This window comes from Melospiza melodia, chromosome 5 (assembly GCF_035770615.1).
Source record: "Melospiza melodia melodia isolate bMelMel2 chromosome 5, bMelMel2.pri, whole genome shotgun sequence".
NCBI classification, from domain to species: Eukaryota; Metazoa; Chordata; class Aves; order Passeriformes; family Passerellidae; genus Melospiza; species Melospiza melodia.
The window spans coordinates 32,051,960-32,074,106 of NC_086198.1; the positions used below are offsets into that span (position 1 = coordinate 32,051,960).

Here is a 22,147-nt window from a genome sequence, read left to right on the forward strand (position 1 = left end):
ACAGCAGGATGATTGGGCAGCAAATACAACTACTTAAAACAGTTTTATGAGAGTCACAGATACTTACATGGCAGCTAAAAAACCATTCAGCAGCAGCAACAGTGCTTATAATGAGTAAATGAAAGCCTACACACAAACACTTCACCATGCACTGTTGAAGAGACCTGAAAAGGCACTGTTACCAGGTTCCTTTATTTAACAATTCCAAGGGTTTTATGATATACATCAGCTTCACAAAAAAAGTTAAAAGTTCTGGCTTTAGTAGTACACAAAAAAGCTTTAGAAACTCCAAGTCTAACAAGAAGTGGAAGTGTAGTTCAGGCAAGTGCACTTAAAAGCTGAATGCCAGCAATTTTAAAATAGTTTTTATGCTCTTTAATAGTAGGTGATGCCTCAGTCACAACTTTACCATACACACCATCTTCTTGATTTCCTTTCAAAATAAGCTCTATGGAACAGTAGCACAGCAGCCACCCTTGGTGCTTAACTCATATTCACTCAAGTCACAAACATGATTGTGGCTGCTGGGTTACCGACACTACAGCAACTCCAAGGGGTACATGATGTGTGCGAGCATGTGTATATTTTATATATACTCCTTGGATATATAAAAATACACCATATAGTATAAAAAACTCCAGATAAACTCTTTGTCTCACAGTAGCAAATATATCAAACTTATTTTCACAGTACTTGGTTTTACTAACTGGGACACCCAGAATTGATAATAAGCTTTTTCCTCCAACACTGGTGCTCACAGAGCCCCCCACCACAGCATTAATTACACACCTAAGGGCCCTTTGAGTCCACAGGCAAACACAACTACCTGGTTTTTCCTTCCATCACCACAAACACTTAAAAGAGGTTGTGCTTCTTAGCACTTCGGGGCAGACACTCTCTCCAGCAGCTGATCCTACAAGGCCTGTGCTTCAGTCCCTCAGCATGCAGAGGGAGAAGCTGTAAAAACCCATTGGGATTTCTGTCTGGGAAGGGAACTGTCAACCCCTTACCTTGCCCTTTTGCTACCACAGGCAGCATGTACATGACTACTGCAAAAAGGCCTTTTTGATTTCTACTAAGGTCACATTGCACTCCACACACCCTGAAAAAAGGCAAAGGATATCCCATTCCCTGACAGTCACACATTTCACCTCCTTTAAATAGTGGATAGTGGCTGAAAACAACCCCAAGCTTGGGTTCAGTTGTGTATAAACTACATACACTAGGAAAAGTCAGCTTAGCAGGGTGCACCAATCTCACATTGACCATGAGAAAGAACAAAATAACTAACTCTAAAGAAAAAAAAGGGAAATTTAATCAAAAACCTGATTGGTCTCAAGTGTGAAGAACCAGGTTTGTTAAGGGCATTAGTAGGCAAATATCATGGGCCATAACTTGTGCCAGCTCTAGAGTCAGTGGGGTCTGCAGTTTGCCTGTGCCTTGTCTCTCCCTCCAGCTTGGCTGTGCTGCAGTGTAAGTGCATAGAGACCCTCTGCCCAAGCCCCCTGCAGCCCTCCTCAGCCTGGAGCCCCAGGGTAAACCAACAGTACTGAACACATTTCCTATCTATAATTTACCTGATGGCTTCTGCCCACACTGGGTCTGCTGGTGCCCAGCCTCCGCCCTGCATGTACAACAGCCCCCACCTCTCCTCCTGGGCCCTGGAGCCAAGCTCCACGGCCTTGTGCATTGTTAACCCTTCCCACTGCTTTCCCACTGGGAAGACAGCAACAGCCTGGCTTTGGTGAGGACTAGCCACCTCACTGCCACATTTGTCATCTTGCTGTGTTCCAAGGGCTCTTCAGGCAGGTAACAGCTCTGAAAGACATTGAGAAGGGCAGCTCATAAGCATGCACAGAGATTAAAAAAAGGGAAAAAGACTGTTAACCTGAGTGTCAGAAATGCTACAAAAATTGGCATGTGCTTCTTGCAGCCTTTGGCACCAAACAGGTGAGAAGAGCAGTAATAAAGCTTGGAAAGTCCTGTGTTGAAACATTTCTACTCAATCTCCCAAGGGCTTATCTCCTAAGCCTGGAAAAGGCACACTGAAGCAGGCACAGCTGGAATACCCCACTTAGACCCTGTGAGAAGTGAAACTGAGGAAGGTGAAGGTAGCTATCTGTACACCATCACCATGAGCTACATTCAGATTCCAGAGCTAAGGGAAGCAATCTCACATATATCCTAGGGGGCATTTTATCCGACTGATCCCAAAGAAGTCTCATGATTTGTTTTCAATGTGTTTTCAGTGAATATTGAAAGGGACCAAATGCCCCCATCATCTCCTGAATATCCAGCAGGAGGCATTGGGGGGAAAAAAGCTCACAACCCTGCATATTTCACTTCACCTGTGACAGGGGGGCATGTGAGGACACCCAGACACAAACAGGGATGTCCCCCCTGTGCAAACACCCAGCTACCAACTCCTCAGCCTCCAGTGGAGCAGGACAGAAAGGTGGGACAAGCTGAGGAGCCACCTCCTTCTGTGTCCCCATGAGGATGGCCATGGAATCCAGGCTGGGCTGTCCCAAGGGACTGTCTCTGCACACACCAGCACCTCCTGCACCACAGGAAGCACACACTGTGCTCGGCAGTGGTCACATCTCCTGCCATCATCCAAGGTGCCTCCCAGCGCTCCTGGGCAGCAGGACAGAGCTCCCTCCCAAAAGGCTCCAAGGGGTGAAATGCAGCTCGGTGGTCTGGCAGCCAGCAGCTCCTGCTGGAACACAGCCAGGGTGGAAAGCATCTCCAAAGCTCAGTGCATTTAGCGACCCTTAAAAGACCATCAGGTTACAGTCATCTCATAAAACTATTGTGGTAAAAAACCAACAGAGAGGACACATTTTCTTTTCAATCAAAATCCAAGAGGAAAACAGACACAAATCCCAAGGTGTAATCAAACCAATCCAACGGTTGTACCTCACAGTCAACTCCACAAGTCATCTGAAGCACTCCACGTGCCCAAGGACAGCCCCTCTCTTCCAGTGTGCTGAGGAGTCTCCCAAAGTGCTGCAATCCCAGCCACGTCCCTGCTGGCTCACTCCCCCACACATCCTCACACATCAGTCAATCACCTGCTTCTTGAGTTTTGACTCTACAATTCCAGTTTGCTACTTTACATTAACGGCACTTACTATTAAAAAAAATAATTCAAAATTGACCATTTAGGCACATAAAAAAAACATCTGCCTTTCATCTCTGCAGCTGCATAGATGTCTGCAAGGTCCCAAGCCATAGCTGTGCTCTGGAATTCTGGGCCACAACCCCTTGAGGATGTGGCTGCTTTATTTTTATGATTAATAAAGGTAGTTTTCACCTAGGAAGCAAAGACTTGGCCATTTCCAGCACATAATCTGGATATCAGTATGTCTTGGCTCTTAGGTCTGCAGAGACACAAAGAAGCACCGCAGTTCATCAGCCTCCTGTACATGTAGGAAGCATTTTCCATGTGCTCCCTGCCTCTTCCACTCCAATGGGGCACATGGCACAGGGATGGAAAGGCAAGACCAAAGTGCACAAACAACAGTATGTCCCAGGGCCCCAAGTCAGTGACAGGGATTCATATCCAATTACTCATTACATTCTGGGAGCCATCTGCCAGAAGGAAACAACACTTCTGATTTTTTTTCTCTTTCTCAAAAAGATCCAATTCAGAATTAGCCATTATTTGCAATTCCACCACGCAAGCAGGTCACTGCCTCCTCACCCTGCACAAGCTGTACAACCCAGGCCCCTAGCATTTCAACCACATAAATGACTCCACTAAACCTTTACTAAGGGACTTGGAGAGGTATAGTGGGGGGAACCCATTGGAAGCCTCTACTGTTTAGAAGGGAATGGAGCTGCTCCAAAGGGATCTAACTCCAGTGCCTGCTGTGGTTGGCTCTGTGTGCTCTGCACCACCAGCTCTGTGAAGGGCACGGCACCAAAGTCATCTGTTTTCAGCCCATCCCCGCTGTGAACGGCCCCGTGTAAGGAGCTCTGCCTGGGCCTGCCAGCCACCACCACCGTGCCATGGTCCCCGCGGCTGTCCCCAAAGCCCTGGTGCTGGGCATGGCGCATCAGCTCCGGCGGGTGGAAGGGTTTGGCCCCGAAGGGATCCAGTAGCGCCTCGTCGGGCTGCAGTGGGTTGGCTCGATCCTTGCTGTCGGTCAGGGCCACGCTGATGTTCTCCTTGGAGTCCGAGATGGTCAGGAACTCATTGCTGCTCTGCGAGTCCCTGCGGCCAGCCTTCCTGTGCCGGCGGGCGCGCTCCGGGGTGCGGTAGCTGGGCTTCAGCCCCTTCTTGGTGCTGGTGGGAGTGCCGTGGTGGCGCTTCCCGTTGTTCTTGGGCACCTCTTGCTTCATGCGCCTCTGGCGGGAGGACAGCTTCTGCAGGTTGCGCTGCTGCTTCACCTTCTGCTGCTGCTGGCTGCCTGTGATCTCCTCAAACGGAACCAGCCCAAACAGGTCCTGTCTGCTCCCAGCAGACTTGGGGACGAGGGACGGCTGAAATGGGGTGCAACCAAAGATATCCACACTCCGCGGAGAGCTGGGGAAGAGCAGAGGCTCCATCCCTGACCCCTGCCCATCTCGCTGTGGCATCTTTTTGCTGAAGGGAGCTTTTATGAAAACAAAGTCATCCTGCTCTTGGCTTAGGCTGGGAAAAGCCACCTGAGAAGAAACATCTTTGTCCACTTTCTCTCTTGCCTGAGGCTGCAGTGTGAAAAAGGGCACAGCTCCAAACACATCAAATTCTTGGCCAGAATTGATCAGAGTGCTCGGTACCTCAGGCAGGGACATAGGCACCAAAGTGGGCTCTGTGATTTCACTGCTGCCCATCCCATCTCTGAACCAAGTGCCCAGGAGCCCTTCCACACATTTTTGCTTGGTTCGGTCACAATCAGAATCAGAGCTCTGCTTCTCTTCCTCCTCTTCTTCCACTTCTTCCTCAGAATCCATGAGCAGAGGTCGGTGGCCTAAATTCTCTGGTTCTGTATCGTTGTCATCATTGAAGTCCCCGTTCTCTCCATGCAAGACTTCTTCATCCTCCTGTTCTTCTTCTTCCTCACTGCTCTTGGGAGAAGGAGGATCCGATTCAAAATCGCTCTCTGACTCCTCACCACCTTTTGTCACGTGTCCCTCTGCACTTTTCCTCCCTGCCTGAGGATCTCTAAATGCATGGCTCAGTTTTCCAGCCTTTGTTGGGGTCCCTAAGTTATTTCCTTGATTGCTGGCTGAGTTATCCACTTGTTTTCCAGGGGAACCTGCGGGTCCAAAGAAAAAAGCAAATGAAAACTTAAAACACAGAAAGGCAAAACTGTCTTCACACACTCCACAGCCACACACTCCAGGAGCTGATGCAAACATATATCCTGTACTTAGGGAGCGAAACAAGCTAAAAATCACATCTGACATTTCAAACAACACACATAAAATCAACAGACAGAGCTGCCAGCTTTACTTCTAAAGCACAAGGTGCCTGGACATACAGTACCAGTATTTGGGGGGCACACAGAAGGGGTCAATGGCTAAAACAGATCTCTAGAGACAGCTTTTCAAATCCAGTCATTATACAGCCTCTCTCCTCTGGGGAAATGGGAGACAGCAGAATTTCCACACTAGTTTTCTGTATTTTTTTTAAGCAGACAAGCTATTTTTTTATGTGCTTCTGCTTTGATAGTCTGCTCTGACACACAATGCTCTAGCCATGAGAGCAGTCCCTTCTAACTTCTGTAGAAACTGAGGCACAAAAGCTCTTGCTTTTCCTCAAGTTTGAGACCAACACTTTCTGCTTGGTGTCTAAATGCAACCTGTCAGCTCAGCTTCTCTACAGCAAGGAAATTTATCTACTTGTTTCCCTCTGTCATCTTCCCCCCTACTATTCACTGACAACTAGAACTGAAGGAACAACTCACTGATGAGTCTTTTGTGGAGTGGTTACCTTGGGAACACTGGAAACAGTTAAAAATTTGCAGTGGTACAAAAAAAAGATGGCAAGAGCAGGCAGAGCAGGGGAGGCTGCACAGTGGCAGTGGCACTGCTCTCATCACTAGGCACACCCAGTTTCTCCCTGTGTAAAAGCCCCATGATGTGGGGAGATGTTTTCAGGAGTGTAACTGACTGTGATTTCTAGTGGAAAGGAAAGAGCAGGAGGAAAATCAAACCACTCAGGTCTCTTCTAGGTGAAGCACACTTGCCCTTGGAATATCCTCTTGGCCACAGACAGGGTGCATAATGTCAGATGTAACAGCAGTGAGAATTCACCTCCTGGCAGGCCCAGAGCCACTGCCTACAGCCTGTGTGCCACTGCCCAGAGAGGCTGCCAGGCACCCTGGCACTGGGGACAAGCCTCTCATATCTCCAGGACCTGACAGCAGCTGGGGACAGGGCTGCTCCTGTGGAAGCAGCTATTAGAGAGCTCTACCCACAGCACTGCACCCCTGACCTCACCCAAGCAAAACCAATGACTTTCACTTAGGGCTTTGTAACACAAACTGACATTTAACCCACTCCATGTGCTCAAAGGATGGAAAAAGCCAGGGATGGCTAGAGGCATCTGCTACTTCTCCAAAAGTCATCTTCAGCCAGAATCCACCTCACAATTCTTGTTCTTGCAATATACCAAATTATTTTCTCAGCTAATTCCTTCTTTCATGGGGAAACTAGTGTGCAACTTCTAGGTCAAGTCAATCTTTACTTTCTATGCTCCAGTTTTACAAGAACCACTTCTTACATTTTAAAAGGAAATTAACAGCAATTTCCTCATCCATCAGCTTCCTCACTCCTTTCCAGCTACACATAAAATAATCAAAATTCAGCAGCAATACAATTTATGTAAGGATTTAAAAACAAGATGACCAGAATGACTAAAACCATCAGGTGATTAGGGCTTTGAGCTGCTTCTTCTTGCCTTCTAGTGTCAGATTGCTTCTTATCTACTGTAATTTTAAATGCTACATATTTGCTTTACCCACTAAATTAGAATCTGGATTATTCTGCTGCTTACTTTAGATTTCCCAAAGGTACAGCCTTCACATGGCACTAAATAACCCCCCGCAGCCTCCAAATCCTGCTGTTTTCAATATTTACTGAACACTAATGTTAGCATAAATGCAAATAGATTTAAAAGAAAAAGGGACTACTTCTAGGTTAGATGTTAATACCACTTCCACAACAAAAAGCCCAGACCTTTTCTCTGCATCCATATCCACAAGAGTTTATAGTTCCACAGAATGGTTAGACCTTTGCATTTCATCTCAATATGCAGTAAACAACTAATACAGCATTTTTTTCAAAGAAGAACTGAATCACAGTGTTACCTAACACACCTGACTTCTCAGCAGGCTGAAGTATAATTGGTGAAGTGCTGCCACAGTCAGAGTCTCTAGAAAACACACTGAAACAGGCACTGATGAGACAGAGCACAACCTCTCCACCAAGTAGCTGAGCTGCATCAGGCACACAAGGTGCAGCTCCCAGCCCCAGAGCTCTCCAGACAGACAGCACAGCAAAGAGGACATTTCCCACAGCACACACTACACACAGGCACCCCAGCTGCTCCAGCATCCCAACACACCCACCTGCTACTCACAACTGCGATTCGTGCTGGCAACACACAGCAAATCATCTTGGGAATTGGGCATCACGACAACCCAGCCTTTTACCCTAAGGTTTCCTCTCTTCAGTGTAACAAGCACAACCTCCAGAGGAACTCTGATGAAGCCAAGACCAACTGACCAAGCCATCCCTCTTGCTGGAGACATGCATCCACAGCAACCAGTGGCCAGGTGCTTTACCCCTGTACTTGGAGCTCTGAACCTCTCTTCAAGGAAATACTGAGCACCTTCCTGGCTGACAGAGGCAGACACAGGCTAAGAGCTTGAAAGGCAATGAGAACACTGGAAGTTTGATGTACATGTTCATTTTTACTTTGCCCACAGCAGTGTGTCCTGGCCCTGGTCAGCTCTGCGGGCTCTTGCTCCACTCAGGGCAATGCCATGGCACACACCAGACTTCATGCAGGCAGGAATGAGGCAGTCAGCAGGAAAGGGGAAGCCTTAGGTGCAGGCTGGTAAATGTCCCTGCACATGAGAAAGCATAGTCCAAAATATCTTAATTTTGAGGCCACTCCAAGACACAGCAAGAGGACTTTTTCCTGTTCTAACAGCACCACAGCACAGTCAATAACTGTATCTCAGCTCAGTGGTTTCTGAAGAAGGCTTCCAAATTTCTACCTCTTCAACTGAGATTGCTCCTTGTCCAGTCTCCTTGTGGGAGTTAACAATGTGACTTGGTTATTGCAGCACAAATCCAGTGTCTAGGTATTAGGTACAGACTGGAAATTATCCAACAGTGAGTACAAACTCAAATCCCCACTAGGAGCTCACTATTATCAGAGTTGCAGAGCCAGCAGGTATGACCTTACATGGACCATGTCACCTGGAAGGCAACTGGCACGCAGATGATGCTGTGAACAGCAACTGCTCCTCATATGTAGATTTGAAGAGAACTCCTGTACTCCAAAGAGGATTTCCAGAACAGTGATATCACTGCTCCCACACTGCAGTGTGTCAGGAGAGAACAAGTATCTTCCTTTATCCTTCTGTGTGTGTTGAGGATAGAAAAAACCAGAGTCACCTGCTCCAAGCAGAAACTACTTAAAGATGCTCATATTGCACACTTTTAGCCCTACCTGGCCAACTCTGAGGGAACAAACCATCTCTGCACCCACCTTTGCAGCTGCAGTGGCTACATGTTAGTCCCAGGAACAGGGATCAAACCGCATCAGACAAGAACCAAAACCAATCCAAACAAACAAAAATACCCTCACTAGAACTACCATATTTTAAACTAACATAGAATAGTTTGGTTTTCTACACTACAGTTGCCCCTGTTTCACTGCTAATGAAATCAGCAAATGAAAGAGAGCACTACACACAAGCAATCCCCCAAAAGGGAAAAGCCCCTGCTTAATGACAATTGGATGCTCTGGCCAAACAGATTTCCAGCCTCAAGTGTTGTGTCACATTGATTTCATGCACTCTTGTCAGGCTACACCACTGCAGAGACATTCAGATACATATTTATACAGCACTGCTGCACACTGGGGGCAACATCTGTTTGCAATGTGCTGCTCAGATTACCACACTTCTAATCAGGTTTGCAGCTTGTAGGGAACAATTGTTCTTGCCTCAAATGCGAGCCAGGTGGAACATCTTTAATCATATAAGAAGATCCCAATCTTCAAGGAAATTTTCTGTTCCGATGTTCTTTTTTGAGACACAGGATTATAAGAGGATGAATTCCCTCTAACAACTGCAGTAATTACATGCCTTCTGTTGGTTCTTCTTTTTAGGGTATCGTGGGGGTAGCCCAAGAGTGGGGCATAAGAGCTTTAAGCTCCCTTGGAATTGGGAACATACTGCCACCATCATTTCATAACAATTTGCCACATGTCAGCCCAAGGATTAGCAGCAGGCTGCAACTAAATCTGCACCAGTTCTCCGACAACAGCCAGGGCAGCAGCTGCTCAACACTGTAATGGATTTATACGTCTTACCACCTCTATTTTCAAGAGCAACAAAAATGGAAGAATACCACGCTTGTGTCTGGCACTATTGCTAACATTCTTTTAAATAATTACTCCAGAGATTAAAGAGCAATATAAAAAAATAGTGCAACGTGCCCATGACTGCTGCAAGATTTGAGAAAACTTGAAAAAAAAAAACCCCAGTAAAGAATTTTGGAGAGAAAAGGCAGACCCTTGGCAGAACTTAGACATACCATTTATACTTTTGATGGGTGAACAATTTCAGGTTACTTTGGAAGGGGTATCTAGAATAGCTGAGGTTTTAGAGGATCTTGATAGGGAAATATCCTGAACCTGCAATCAGCAAGCACTATGAATAACTGAAACCACAGCCAAGAAGGTACAGAATAACATCAGTGAAGCTTTCAATGAATACAGATATTGACAAGAACTTACTCTGCCAAGTTACCTAAACCTGAAACACTTTACAACACCCAGATCACTGCACGCAGGGCTGGGCACCTTTAAACCATCAACATCAGTTGCCAAAGAAACACGAGCTATTGCCAGTTGAGTTTTTCAAGTTCTAAAAGTTGCTACAGTTCAAGTCTTTTTTGTTTTTTCTGGTCTGGTATTATTAAGTTCTTCTTAAGTTCTGTGTCTCACTGAAAGGCCCAGACTGCACAGTGGTCCAAGAGCTCCACAGCCATGGCACAGAACTTGCAGAGGTTTGAAACCCTGTTGGAAGCAGTACACAAAAAACCACTAAATGAATCATCATCCCCCATGTCTGCTCCTGCCAGGACATGACACGTCCACTGTGATGCCGTGCACATCCAGCAGCATCTACTGCAGCAGGGCATTCCCTGCAGGGCATTCCCAGGGATTGTCCAAGGCTCCGGATGACTCCCATGGCACTGCGTCTGGGACACATCCAGCTGGTTTGCTGCAAGATCCACAGAGCTGGGACAACACAGGCCACACAACACAGCCCCTCTTATCCCAAGGCAGACACCTGCAGCCACCATTGGAAGACATCACCAGGTTGCCACGTGTGGGAAGTCTGGAAGGCAGAAGGAAGCTGCTACAGGACTGTACTCACTTTTATTGAGTCCCTGCACAAAGAACAGGCCTGCAGTGGCTTGGGAGGGGTTACCACAGAGACACAAAAACCAAGTGACTTGATCACACCTACAGCACACATGAGCTGTATAACATTCAGCACAACTGTTAACGAGATGACCTGAACCAGAACTCCATCCTGAGATCCCAGGCGACAGCTCATGGAGATTCTTCCACAGGAGCCAAATGCCTGAAACAGCTTCAGGCAACATTGCCCAACATCTCCACTTATCACACAGCCCATCTATGAAACCTGGAGTGTTACCTCAATTCTTGTGTTCCTTCTGGGAATTGCAGTATTAAGCTGAGGGAAGCAAAAGGCCATCCTAGCCCATCTTCATACCACAAATCATTAGTGTGAATAAATGCAAGATGGCCAAAGGCACCAAGTACAGCTCACCAGCCAGCTGTACTATATTCATGACACTTCCTTCTTACATTTGAGAGTACCACAAAGCATCCTTCTCCCAAGCTTCTGAAACACTTGATAATAACAAAGGGGATTACAACACAAGCTGGTTAACACACTTGAATCAAACATTTCCATTCAAAAATGCTGTCCACAGGAGATGTTTTTTGCACCGTCACCATACAGTTCAGACATTCCAGAACCAGAACCTGTTTTCCACATGTGAAGTGCATAAAGTGCCCCAGTGCTGGCTAGTTAATTCTCTCTTTCTTTAAGAAGTTAGCAATGCAGGGTTTGTTTCTATCAGATCAAGAACTGAAGTCTTTCCCAGGCCAGGTTTCTTTTCCAGTCATGTCAGGTCTTAAGGCACTACAATTGTCCACAATAATTCAGGCATAAAGTAGTGTGAGTAGCAAGTTTACTCGTGAGAACGCTTTGAGTAGGATACACACCAAGGGTGAGAGACACCAAGAGCTTCCACAGTGGTTCCCTATTCCCCAAACTAAGAGGCACCCAACACCTGTTAGCTCATCTCAAACCCTTTCCCTCTGTGCACACCAAGGGACAGAAGTGTTGCTGCTGGCTCTCCATTCCCACTGGACAAAAATAAGCACAGAAGATCTAACAGACAGGCAGCTACAGTCCATCCAGTTGCAGGCTTCTTCTCCTGGTGACCCTTGCATCAGTGCCAGCTTGAAATGCACTCTCAGCTCCACAGGAAATATCCCAAGTCACAGCAGCCCACAGATGATCAAAGGCTTCCAGTTCCAGCCTCTGCTGCTCCCTTGCCTCACCTTCCCAGACAGAGGTGAACATACCTGGTGACACCTGCTTAGCCAGATTACCAGGAGTTGATGTTGGTGGGTCCAAAGATGACACATGACATTCACCATCTTGCTGCTCTCCCCCAGGAGGTGACCCAAGTCAGTTAATTACTGAGTGAAGAGCTGCTTTCAGCAGAGAACCCTTAGGCCTCCAAAACAGGAGTGATCCTCTGAGTGACTCTACTCAGCCACAGACCACACACATGATTTATACATCAGACCTATGCCAGAGCAAGGAAAACCAAGCAGAAAAACCCCAACCTCTGAGATGGAACTGTGGCAACTACAGTAGAACACAACTTCAGTAAGAACTACCATTCTTCAAGAAAGTCAGTTTTATTTACTTTAAAGATACCATGTTGATAAGGTCACCATTTCATGTCATTGTTATTCAACAAGTCAGAACTCGGTGGCCAGAGCCCTGGGCAACACTGTTGCACAACTCCCATTTGGCCTGAGACACATTACAATAAGGAAATGAAACTTGTGCTTGAACAAGATCCCAGAGTCTCTCTTGTAAACACAGGAATTGCACTCAAGGTATTAATCCTCTGTTCCACTTGCCAAGCAATCCCCTGCCCTTGGATGCCCTGAGAAAGGGACACAGGTGGTTTACTGCTCAGTTACACGTTTCACAATCACAAGAAACAAACCAGAAAGAACATTCACACAACAGTGTTAAGTACAAGCAGAAATCAAAGTATCAGGGAGGGACATTTGTCAAGTTGGCCCCAGAAAGCCCTCAGTTAGAAATGAAATATATCCAAGACAACAGCTTTCTTCATTTCTTATCTGTCTTGCAACTCCTCTTCTCAAGACATCACCAAGAATAGTTCAGTGGAGAACATAAGCTTTCAGAAGATCAATATTAATATTTAAATATTTTTTCTACCTGATTTGTTTACTAAGTGCAACTCACAGTTAACACATCATTAACAGTACCTGTCTTGAAACCAAGCCAATATTCAGTCTTGTTTAAGTGCCAGTTAAAAGTCCACAGGAGAAAAGGCTATAGAAAAGTGCACAATTTTTTTCCAGTGCCACGGCTAACATCATACAACCAGCTCAACATGTCTCAAACAGCCTGGTTTTTCAGTCATGACTGAATTTCAGGGGATTTTTCCTCCCCTTAATAGAAGCAACTCCTTTTTTTTTAGTGTATCAAGAATTAGAGCTTGGATTCCAAGCAACAAAAATAAAGCATATGAAAAAACACAGTGAAGACATTTGTTACAATCTAAAGCTATATTATAATCATCTAAAAAAAGCAGCAAACATTCAAATGCACTTCCAGGATGGCAGGTGAGGAAGGCAATACAATAACCTCTGGACACAAGGGTATGAATACAAAATAACTGATGGCCCCCATCTTAAATGGATTGTAAGCTATTTTCTGTTTGTTTTGCATGTGAATTCAGGCTTACCTCTAACTCAAAGCAACCTCTGGAATGAAGATGCTAGAGAAACCTTTCCCAATAGCACCTGCAGAGCAAACCCTTCTTCATTAAATGGCTTTCACATGGCACTGAACTACTGACCATGAACAAGGTGACAGAATGCAAACTTGTCCTGAGAGAGCAAAACACCAGTACAAGCTAAGAACACAGTCCTACAGCAAGGAGAATGAATGCAGGTCCAGGGACAGGAGCAGGCACAGGGATTTTCACCGAAGGCTCTGCAGAAGACAAGAGCATTACCCTGCCCACCCTTCACCATGTGGAGCACCAGAGCCCTTGTAAGCACTTGCAGCCCTACCAGAGCATCTCCAAGAATGCAGGACCGAAGTGAAAGAAAACACAGATACTACCTTAGGTTGACCCCAGCTGATTTATTTTAAGGCATGTTACCTGAGCTTTTGAAGTTCCATAAGAACAGTCTGTACATGTCATACTAAGGCACCTTTATCACATAAGAACTCACAACAAAATCCAAGTGGCTGCAGAAGTGACTGATCCTCCTTTTACCATTCAACCACCATGCAGGCTTTACTTTGTCAAAGGTACCAAAATAAATACTAAAGTGCTGATCAACCAAATGTTAAAACTGCTGCTTAAGTTGCAGGGTGATGCAGTTCCCCACTCACAATGCCCACATAACACGTTATTTTTACTTCCATTCAAGGTAAACATAGTCAAAGGTGAACTGAAAAGCAACAACGAATGCCCACCCTCCCCATGTATAGACAATGTAAAATATTTGCATTTGACTCAACTTGTACCAAAACTGTGCATTAAATGCATAGAAGCATGCCAACTGTCTTCACTTGGCTGGACAACTGAACTAGAGAAAATGTGAGTCAGAAGCAGACTACAGGGAAGTAGCAAAATTTGGCCTTAGCAAGCAATTTCCCTTCAGCAAAAGCCCTTGTGGCTCTGCCCAGGTGATGCCCATTGCTCTGGCTCAAGAGAGCCACACCCTACACAGTTGGTCCCAAGGCTCCGCAGGCACCAGGAGCTGGATGCACAGGTGACTTTAATTGGAGGTAAAGAACACACCAACACATCCCTTCAACCCAAGTGCTGTTAGGAAGCAGCAGAGCCCTTGGCCATTCTTTGGTCCTGAACTGCTGTGCATACTTCATACATACCTACAGGTATGTATGCATACAGCTACGAGGTAATCGTGTCACAGATGGAACTTGCCTTGCTGAGAAATGAAAGGTACAGAACCAAAGGGATCTTCAGCAGGACTTGTCTGTGGAGCAGCATGTGGCTCCACACTCTTATCTGAAGATGCTCTCCTGTCCACCAGCCTGTCTGTAAAAAACAAAATGGAACAGAACAAAAAATAAAGTAAAATAAAATAAAAACAGACGGACTTACACCTATGCAAAGTTATGCACTGTACAGGGTGAGGGAGGAGTATCCTGTATGCTTGTAAGCAGCACAGCTCTTGCCTGCACAGCTGCTCTGGGCAACTCTTTCCTACTGCCAGGAGACAGGCAGAGTGCCTGAGAGGCTCTGCACCCACACCTGTCCCTGCAGGAGCACCAGGGTGATCCCAAGCCTTTGTGCAATGCTATGGAAGCTGGGCTGGGGGTTCTTTCTCAGCAAGGAAGCAGACTCACTTTCTTGGCTCCCAGTTCTGCACAGATGATTAAGTGGTTACAAGAGTTAAGGAAGAAATCTACTTCTTCACAGCGCTGTCAGAAATGCAGCATCAGATGTCACTTCTGGCCCATCACTAACCCATGATCACAGCAACACCAACAACAGAGAAACAACAAGAGCCAGGAGCTCCAAGCTGTCACTCTGTGTCACAGCTCTCCACAAAGATGCTCAGTTCACAAATCCATCCAATTGCACATTACCTCTTACTGCAACCAGCACCATTCTACTAGGAAAACCCTCACCAAGTATAAGCAATGTGTTCTGTCCTGGGAACTGGATCCCCTTTTATGAGAGAAGTGATTAATCACCCCAGCAGTACCCATCACTGCACACACTGACATTAAGCCCCTCAACACATGAAATCTGATGGTAATGCCAGCCTGACAAATTGTGGCAACATCATCATCCTCTAACAAAGGCTTTGCATATTTACTTAGGTGTTACTGTCAAACATGCAAGCTTTAAAAATATTTGTCAGATTTAGAAAGATCTTTAATTTATGTAAAAAGCATCAGCTCAACAATACAAACTAGGCTTCTGAGAAAAGAAAGAAAGGATTCATGTTTTGAACACTAGTGAGCACCACCAACTTACACACCACTGTATGTGAGTTATAAACTACAGGACAGCAGCTGGCTTTAGTAAAAGAAAAACAGAACCACTGATCAACTCTGCATCCACAATTCTCTTTTCTCTGGATGGCAAAGAAGATACTTAGTACTCAACAGCCTTTTTCCCACATATAAGATAACCTACACCTAAAGACAACTCAGCCTTCAACCTTAATGCATATCTAAGGAACTTCGACTAAGTCTCACACGGTTTGAAACAATTTTATAGGTACAAGACTTAATTTTACAATAAATCTCCTGATCTCCCATTCTTCCAGCCAAGTCTGAGAAAGCACCAGTAGACAACATGGAGCATAATTATTCCTGCTTTGACTGCAGCAAAGGCATTAACACTGCCACGTATGCTCACATGATCTTTGGCACAACACCCTCAGTAACAAATAGCCAGGTTAAAAGGTCTCTGAAGGCTGTGACATGTGTACCTGCATGCACAGCCAGACACAAACCAGCAGTGCTCCCCCTCCCGAGGGACACCAAGCCCCATGAGCTCAGAGCAGCTGTAAGGTAGCCCATCCCTACAGACAAGGCTGCCATCTAGTGTGCTGTTGGCAAGGGAGCAACTCGGGGTCATTTCTGAACTTTCTCTATGTGAGTAACTAAAATCCCTAATGCTGGTTACTACTGAGCAGAGCTGTGCTGTTGGGTTTGGTTTGCTTTTCAGATACAGCATATCAGGTAAGTTATCACATCCAGCTCTCTTTTGCACTGAATTAACTTGAAGAACTGAGCCCAAAATGTACCTTCGTTATCATCTCCTTTGGTCCTTGCATTTGTTCAAAACTTGTGGCTTAACCAAATCAATCTCATCCAACTTGTATAAGCAGTGCCAGCAGTCCTGAATTCAGAACACAGATGCCAAAAGTGGGTGGCCTTGTGCTTCGGTACAAACTGACCTGCTTCAGATTCACAAGTGCAAAAAACTAAGGGCCACATGTGGAAGGAGCTTGCTTACAGATATTCTATTCTACTACTGAATCCAATCCTTAACTAGGACTTGGAAGGAATGCTAAGTTTCAGCTAGTACATAAGCCATTTTTCCCAGCTACCAGAGAGACATTTGACTGTAAAATGTGTGCAGGCTACATTTCCAACTCAAAAACAGGAATCTGATTCAATCCACACAGGATACAAGGGAAAACTAACAATCAGAGCCTCACAAACAAACCCACCCAGTCACTTTCCTAAAGGATTAACGGGTAAAGTGCAAAGTGCACATCCAATAGGAAAAACACTCAACTGAAGGCAAAGGTATTTTTTCCAGTTACTCAAAAATCAACTTTACTGTACTTTTAATTGCAAGAAACTTGCTGATAGACAGCCAAGCATATACAATCTGTTTTTTAACATTGTCACATCTTCCAAGTCCCACTAATAAATCTGATCTCAACAAAGCCAGTTATAGGAAGAGTAACTAACAAGCATGTGTTCAGCGATTAAGAACAGAAGGTAATTCCAAGTAAAAACCATGGAGATAACTGACTTCACGAGGAAAAAGTTTATTCAACTATTGCCATATCAGTACAATAAACCAGCCCTTACATGTAGCCACTCAAAAAGGACAGTACAAAACATTAACATAATGTAATAGATCAATTTTCTTTCAGGCATTTTCAAAGGACATATCAGACCCACACAATCTTCTGCTCTGGTGTGCAAGAAAAAAGCTGGAAAGGAATAAAGCAAGCAGCCAAAATTCTCTTCCCATCTGACAACATACCTCTGCTGTTGAGAGCCTCTTGGCAATGCAGGTGACACAGGCAGTGTAGAAGAGCTAAGATACTACCATTTTTGCAGTAATTGAGCCAGTAACTACCAGTTTCAGACGGTGAGCTCCTATTGCACGTGTTTTCAAAAAGGAAAAGGAAAGGAAGACAGGCCCAACCGTGCCCTCAAATGCTCAGAAAGAATGTTCTGTACACAGCCTGCACGGTCCTTGGACAGGCAGGTGTTGGAACTGCTGAGCAACCACAGAGCCCTCATTTACTGGGAAGCAAAGTAAGCCTTCAAGCGTCCCTTACTTGATCTGAGCAGGTCAAACTCTCTGTCCAGCAGCTCCTCCTCTGTCAACTTGGAAAAATTGTCCTCTCCAAATGGGTTCCACCCTGACATATCAGGTGGGTTACTGATGTTCTGCTTGGGGTAACTGGCAATTGCTTCAGCATCAGGAATGCCTGACCTGTAGAGTCAGTTCAAGGAAACAAATAGAGAAACACAGGATTGGTTATCAGGGTCAAAATCTGAGACATGCTTCACAATGCCAAGTCCTACACACAAGCAATTAAGAGCTCATCCCAACAAAAGCTGAAGGCTGATTTAAAAGAAGCCTAATAGGAACCTAGACAAATATATAACCTGGTTTCTAACATCAGTGAAACTGGACAGATCTTTAGGTTCTTTTAAGTCAAAGGAAGGGGATTTTTTATTACATACACCACTGTTCACAAGAATTAATGCAAAAGTCATCATTTATTACCATTTATTATGCAAAGGCAGGTCTGAGGGCCATTCCTCAGGGACTGTATCTCTTCTGAGGTGTACTTGGTGTTACATACTCAGGTTACACCTCTGAGCACAGGAGTTGGCAGCCCTAGCACATCAAGGCCAACTACAAAGCTGCTCTCAACAGGGTGTTCAAAACTCATTTCAGAAGCACATAACCTCATTCAACATAGACCACTGACCACCCCAAGTGAAGTGATTAGCACTGAGTTCCTGGATTAAATCTGTGAACAAGAAATACTGGAAGAAATAGTTTTAAAAATTATACCAGGCTCATCTGTTGACAAACTGTCTCACTTTGCTCCCAAAATATCCTTTACCACTGAACACCCACTGTCCAACTGCTCTAAGTAATCTCTTACTAGCAAAGCAAGTAACTTCTAAGAAAAGGATTTGGCAGTGCTCACCACAACTAGAAATGTAAGCCAGGAGTAACCCCCAGGCTCAGCTGAGCCACAATTCTCACCTGTTTGTAGGGTAGGGAGGATCTGCCACTGTTCCACCATGCACTGGGAGCGACCTGGGGTAGGAGATTAAGGCTGGTGCAAAGTCTTGTGGAGAAGTGATATACTCAGGGGACTGCACCTGCTGTGCCCGCTGCTGAGCAAGCATCTGTTGCTGCAGGAGAGCCTGCTGGTACTGCTGCACCTGAGGAGATCAGGACTGTGTTACCAGAAGATGCATGGGCTGGCTGAAACTCTTCTGCCAACTATCAGTGCTGCTCTTGCAGCCACCTCCACCCTCCAGAAGCACAGAGACACTGCTCCAACAGCTCAGGGAGACAGCTTCTCTTCTCCAGCCTATTACCACTTATATTTCTGTCATTATTGCAACCCAAATATATGCCACTGCAGCACTGCTAATTGTGGGTTCATCATACTCTCCTCTTAAATCTTAATACAAGATTTCAGGACAATTTCTCCTGATCTTTACAAAACAAGCTACGGCAGTTAGCTCTCCTGCTTTTCAAGTAACAATTGGATGTCACCATCTTCAGTCACTCTGTTGTGTAACATGTATTTGCTGCTGTGGCTGGTACTGGAAACATTAACCAAATACATCTCAAATGAGCACAGACAGACCTTATGAAACTTGGGATAGATCCCATCCTATTATTAATACACAAGTGCAACTCCAGACAAGCTGGTTTGGATTAACTTCCCACCAACAAATTATTATTTTAGATGCCAAACTGCACGCTATTAACTGCAACTTCTCTTACTGCATCTACACAAGAGTAGATTTACAAGCACAGGCCGTATTTTAAGACTGTACTATCTCTGTTACTTACCATGGCAGGATACTGTGACTGGGCAGGCTGCTGCTGGTACACAGATTGCAGCAACAGCTGCTGCTGGACCATCTGCTGGTGCACTGCTTGGTGATACTGGAAAGACAAAAACTAGCTTTAGAAAGTAATGATGCCCCCTCAGAAAAAAGCTGGTATTCTAATTAATGCTTCTTCTGACTATCACATCTATGACTCCACAGCATTTTTTAATTAAGATATCTCATAATCAAGAGCCAGCTCACAATTCAGTCACTGCACTTCAACCACTCTGTTTGGAAGCTTTTTCCTTCCTCCACTCCCCAGCCAATTCTTCACAACATATTCAGCACTGGTGCATGTACAGCCACACAACTGATGCATCCACTGCAAGCACAACATCACCTATAATCACTCCTGACGTATCCAGAGCTCCTTTACACATGGGTAAAGCTTTGAAATCACACAGCAGTGATGCAAAGAAAGATGGAATTCAGGATCAAACTGCAAGAACACAGCACAAGGCAAGCAACTTCCTAGGACAGACATTACAGGGCCAATGAAAGAACAAAGCAAAAACAAAAAGGAACAGGAGTTGTTTTAGCTGGAAAAGTACAGGCAGCACCAGCAGAACTGTTGAATGATCCCAAGGGTTATGAACACATACAATGAGTCTCCAACACCTAACAGATCTGACTGTACCTGCTGGATATAAGCATCCTGCATGGCGGGCTGGTGCTGCAAGTGGTGCAGCTGCTGCAGTCTCCAGTCTCCCTGCTGCAGCTGCTGGAGGACCCTGTGCTGCTGGGGGGTGGTCCCTTGGGACTGTGAGATGTCTTGTCCATTCCCTGATCGAGTGGTTCCTGTGACAGACAACACTAATGACATCCAGACACCCCAGCTTCAGCCAGAGCTGTCCCTGGCTGTTTTTCACCTCAAGCTGACACTGTCTTTCAACTTCTCTTCCCAGTCTGACAACCAGGACACCCGGTAAATACCAAGTTGACTTCTTTACAAGTAATTCCAAGCCTGCAAATGAACCATGTCTACATTCAAGATGCTGGGAGCTTCCCCCTGGTCTCATGACAGCAAGCTGGGTTCCAGACTTTTGCTTTACCAGCATTTAATTTACACACTGCAGGATCTCAAACCCTTATCTCAAAGCACGCAGCTTTGTATGCATTCAACACAGGCATACTTTGATTTTTTTTCCCCCCTAAGGAAACTATTAGCTCATCCATCAAACTCCGTTAAACAGAGCACTTGATGAATTCTGCCACTCAATTGCTTCTGCACATTTTAAGAGGCAGGCAGTACCATAAATTTCTCTCTATCACAATGTGTTTTACATTCTGAAGTGCCCAGGAACGATCCGTTCCTTGTCATAACAGAAAAAGCTTTTCAAGCTGGATGTTACATGGATCCCACCTAGCAAAAAGTACTTATACCTGGGACAAAACATTCTCGGAGGCCTTTTGAGACTTCTCCAAAACCATCCCTGAAACTACTCTTTCCTCTTCTGCAGCAGGCACATAACAGCATAAAACGGAATTAGAAAGTGTCCTAGGTATAAAGGTCAACTATTTCAGTAAGTATTTATCACAGCCATAACTCCTTCTGAATGAGAAAAAACAAGGATTTTTCAAAAACCCATTTCACTCCAATGAGTCTCCCCTAACTCCTCCTGTACCCACAGTGTCACATGGAATCAATCTGTCAGTCATGAGAGAAGTGACATGTTTCCAGCACCAATAGGTTGGTGGTATCTCATGACTTCTTGAGGCACAGGAGAATCTTTTTGCTGCTACAAAAAACCCCAGTTTGATTCAGAAGGGCTCTGTACTTTTTGCAAATTATTCACAAGTCAAAACAAGTGTGAACTTCTGTCTGCAGTGGCCAAGTTCATTGAAAAACCAGTGTTAAGCACAAAGAAAAAACACTTGCACTTCTCAGTCTGAATTTAGTTTTTGCAGCACCTCAAGTTTACAGCTCATACAGTCAGAATCTTTCTGAAGATTCGGTTTTTGGTATGCAAAAAAATAAGACTGATAAAACTGAGTTCTAAATGTTATCTCTGGCAGAGCAAGAAGAGGAAGAAAGGCACAATTGCTTCTTTATTTTGGTCCATCCTCAGACTTGAAATTACCTTTTTGCCCACGATTAGCAAATTCCCCAGGAACTTGTACTTTGACAGGAGTTGCTGAGCTCTGGATCGCCAGCACACTGGAAGGGGCAGCGCTTGAGTTGGCCTTTGGTCTTTGTCGTGGTGCAATTGAGGTTTCTGTTGGTCCAACAGCATCTGTTATTCTGAAGGGACAATTTTCCCATGTAAGATACTTGATGAAAAGACAAATATTTCTACTTCAAATTTGACACAGTACATCTCTTAACAGCTGAGTTATGTCTCAATAATGTGCTACTCTACTTCAGCACTGCATGTAAGTGCCTTAAAATTCATTCCCTAAAACTCCAGTCCTGTGCTTGAGTCCACAACACAATTAGAAACAGGACTACTGTTCATATGTACAAGAAATAAGAGAAAGGAAAGCATTATTTTACCTCAAATTATTTCTACTGCTGATAATGTCTTAGGTTTTTGTTCCTCTTTTTTTGCAAAAGAAGCTGATAATTATAACTATGTAGAAATATCTGAGTCACACGTGCTGGTAGATTCAAATCCAAATACCTTCCATTGACAAGGAAAGGAAGGGTAAAGGATTTACCCAGCATCAGCCTTATGTGCATACACACTAGATCATAGCAGAAAACAGAA

At 45.0% G+C, this 22,147-nt stretch overlaps 1 protein-coding gene across 2 annotated transcripts in view; it reads right to left on the reverse strand.

Annotated features, from left to right (window-relative positions):
- Positions 1-173: 173 nt before the first annotated feature.
- Positions 174-22,147, reverse strand: part of BMP2K (BMP2 inducible kinase) — a 49,075-nt gene continuing 27,101 nt past the window's right edge. The window contains exons 10-16 of one of the 2 annotated variants that reach the window (XM_063156831.1): positions 21,521-21,681; positions 20,077-20,237; positions 19,399-19,494; positions 18,574-18,755; positions 17,627-17,784; positions 14,509-14,622; positions 174-5,246 (exon numbers count right to left, since the gene is read on the reverse strand). In XM_063156831.1, the coding sequence (XP_063012901.1) occupies positions 3,820-5,246; positions 14,509-14,622; positions 17,627-17,784; positions 18,574-18,755; positions 19,399-19,494; positions 20,077-20,237; positions 21,521-21,681 (2,299 nt within the window). In that variant the 3' untranslated portion in view covers positions 174-3,819. The remainder of the gene's footprint in view (positions 5,247-14,508; positions 14,623-17,626; positions 17,785-18,573; positions 18,756-19,398; positions 19,495-20,076; positions 20,238-21,520; positions 21,682-22,147) is intronic. The other variant, XM_063156832.1, reaches the window with a different exon arrangement.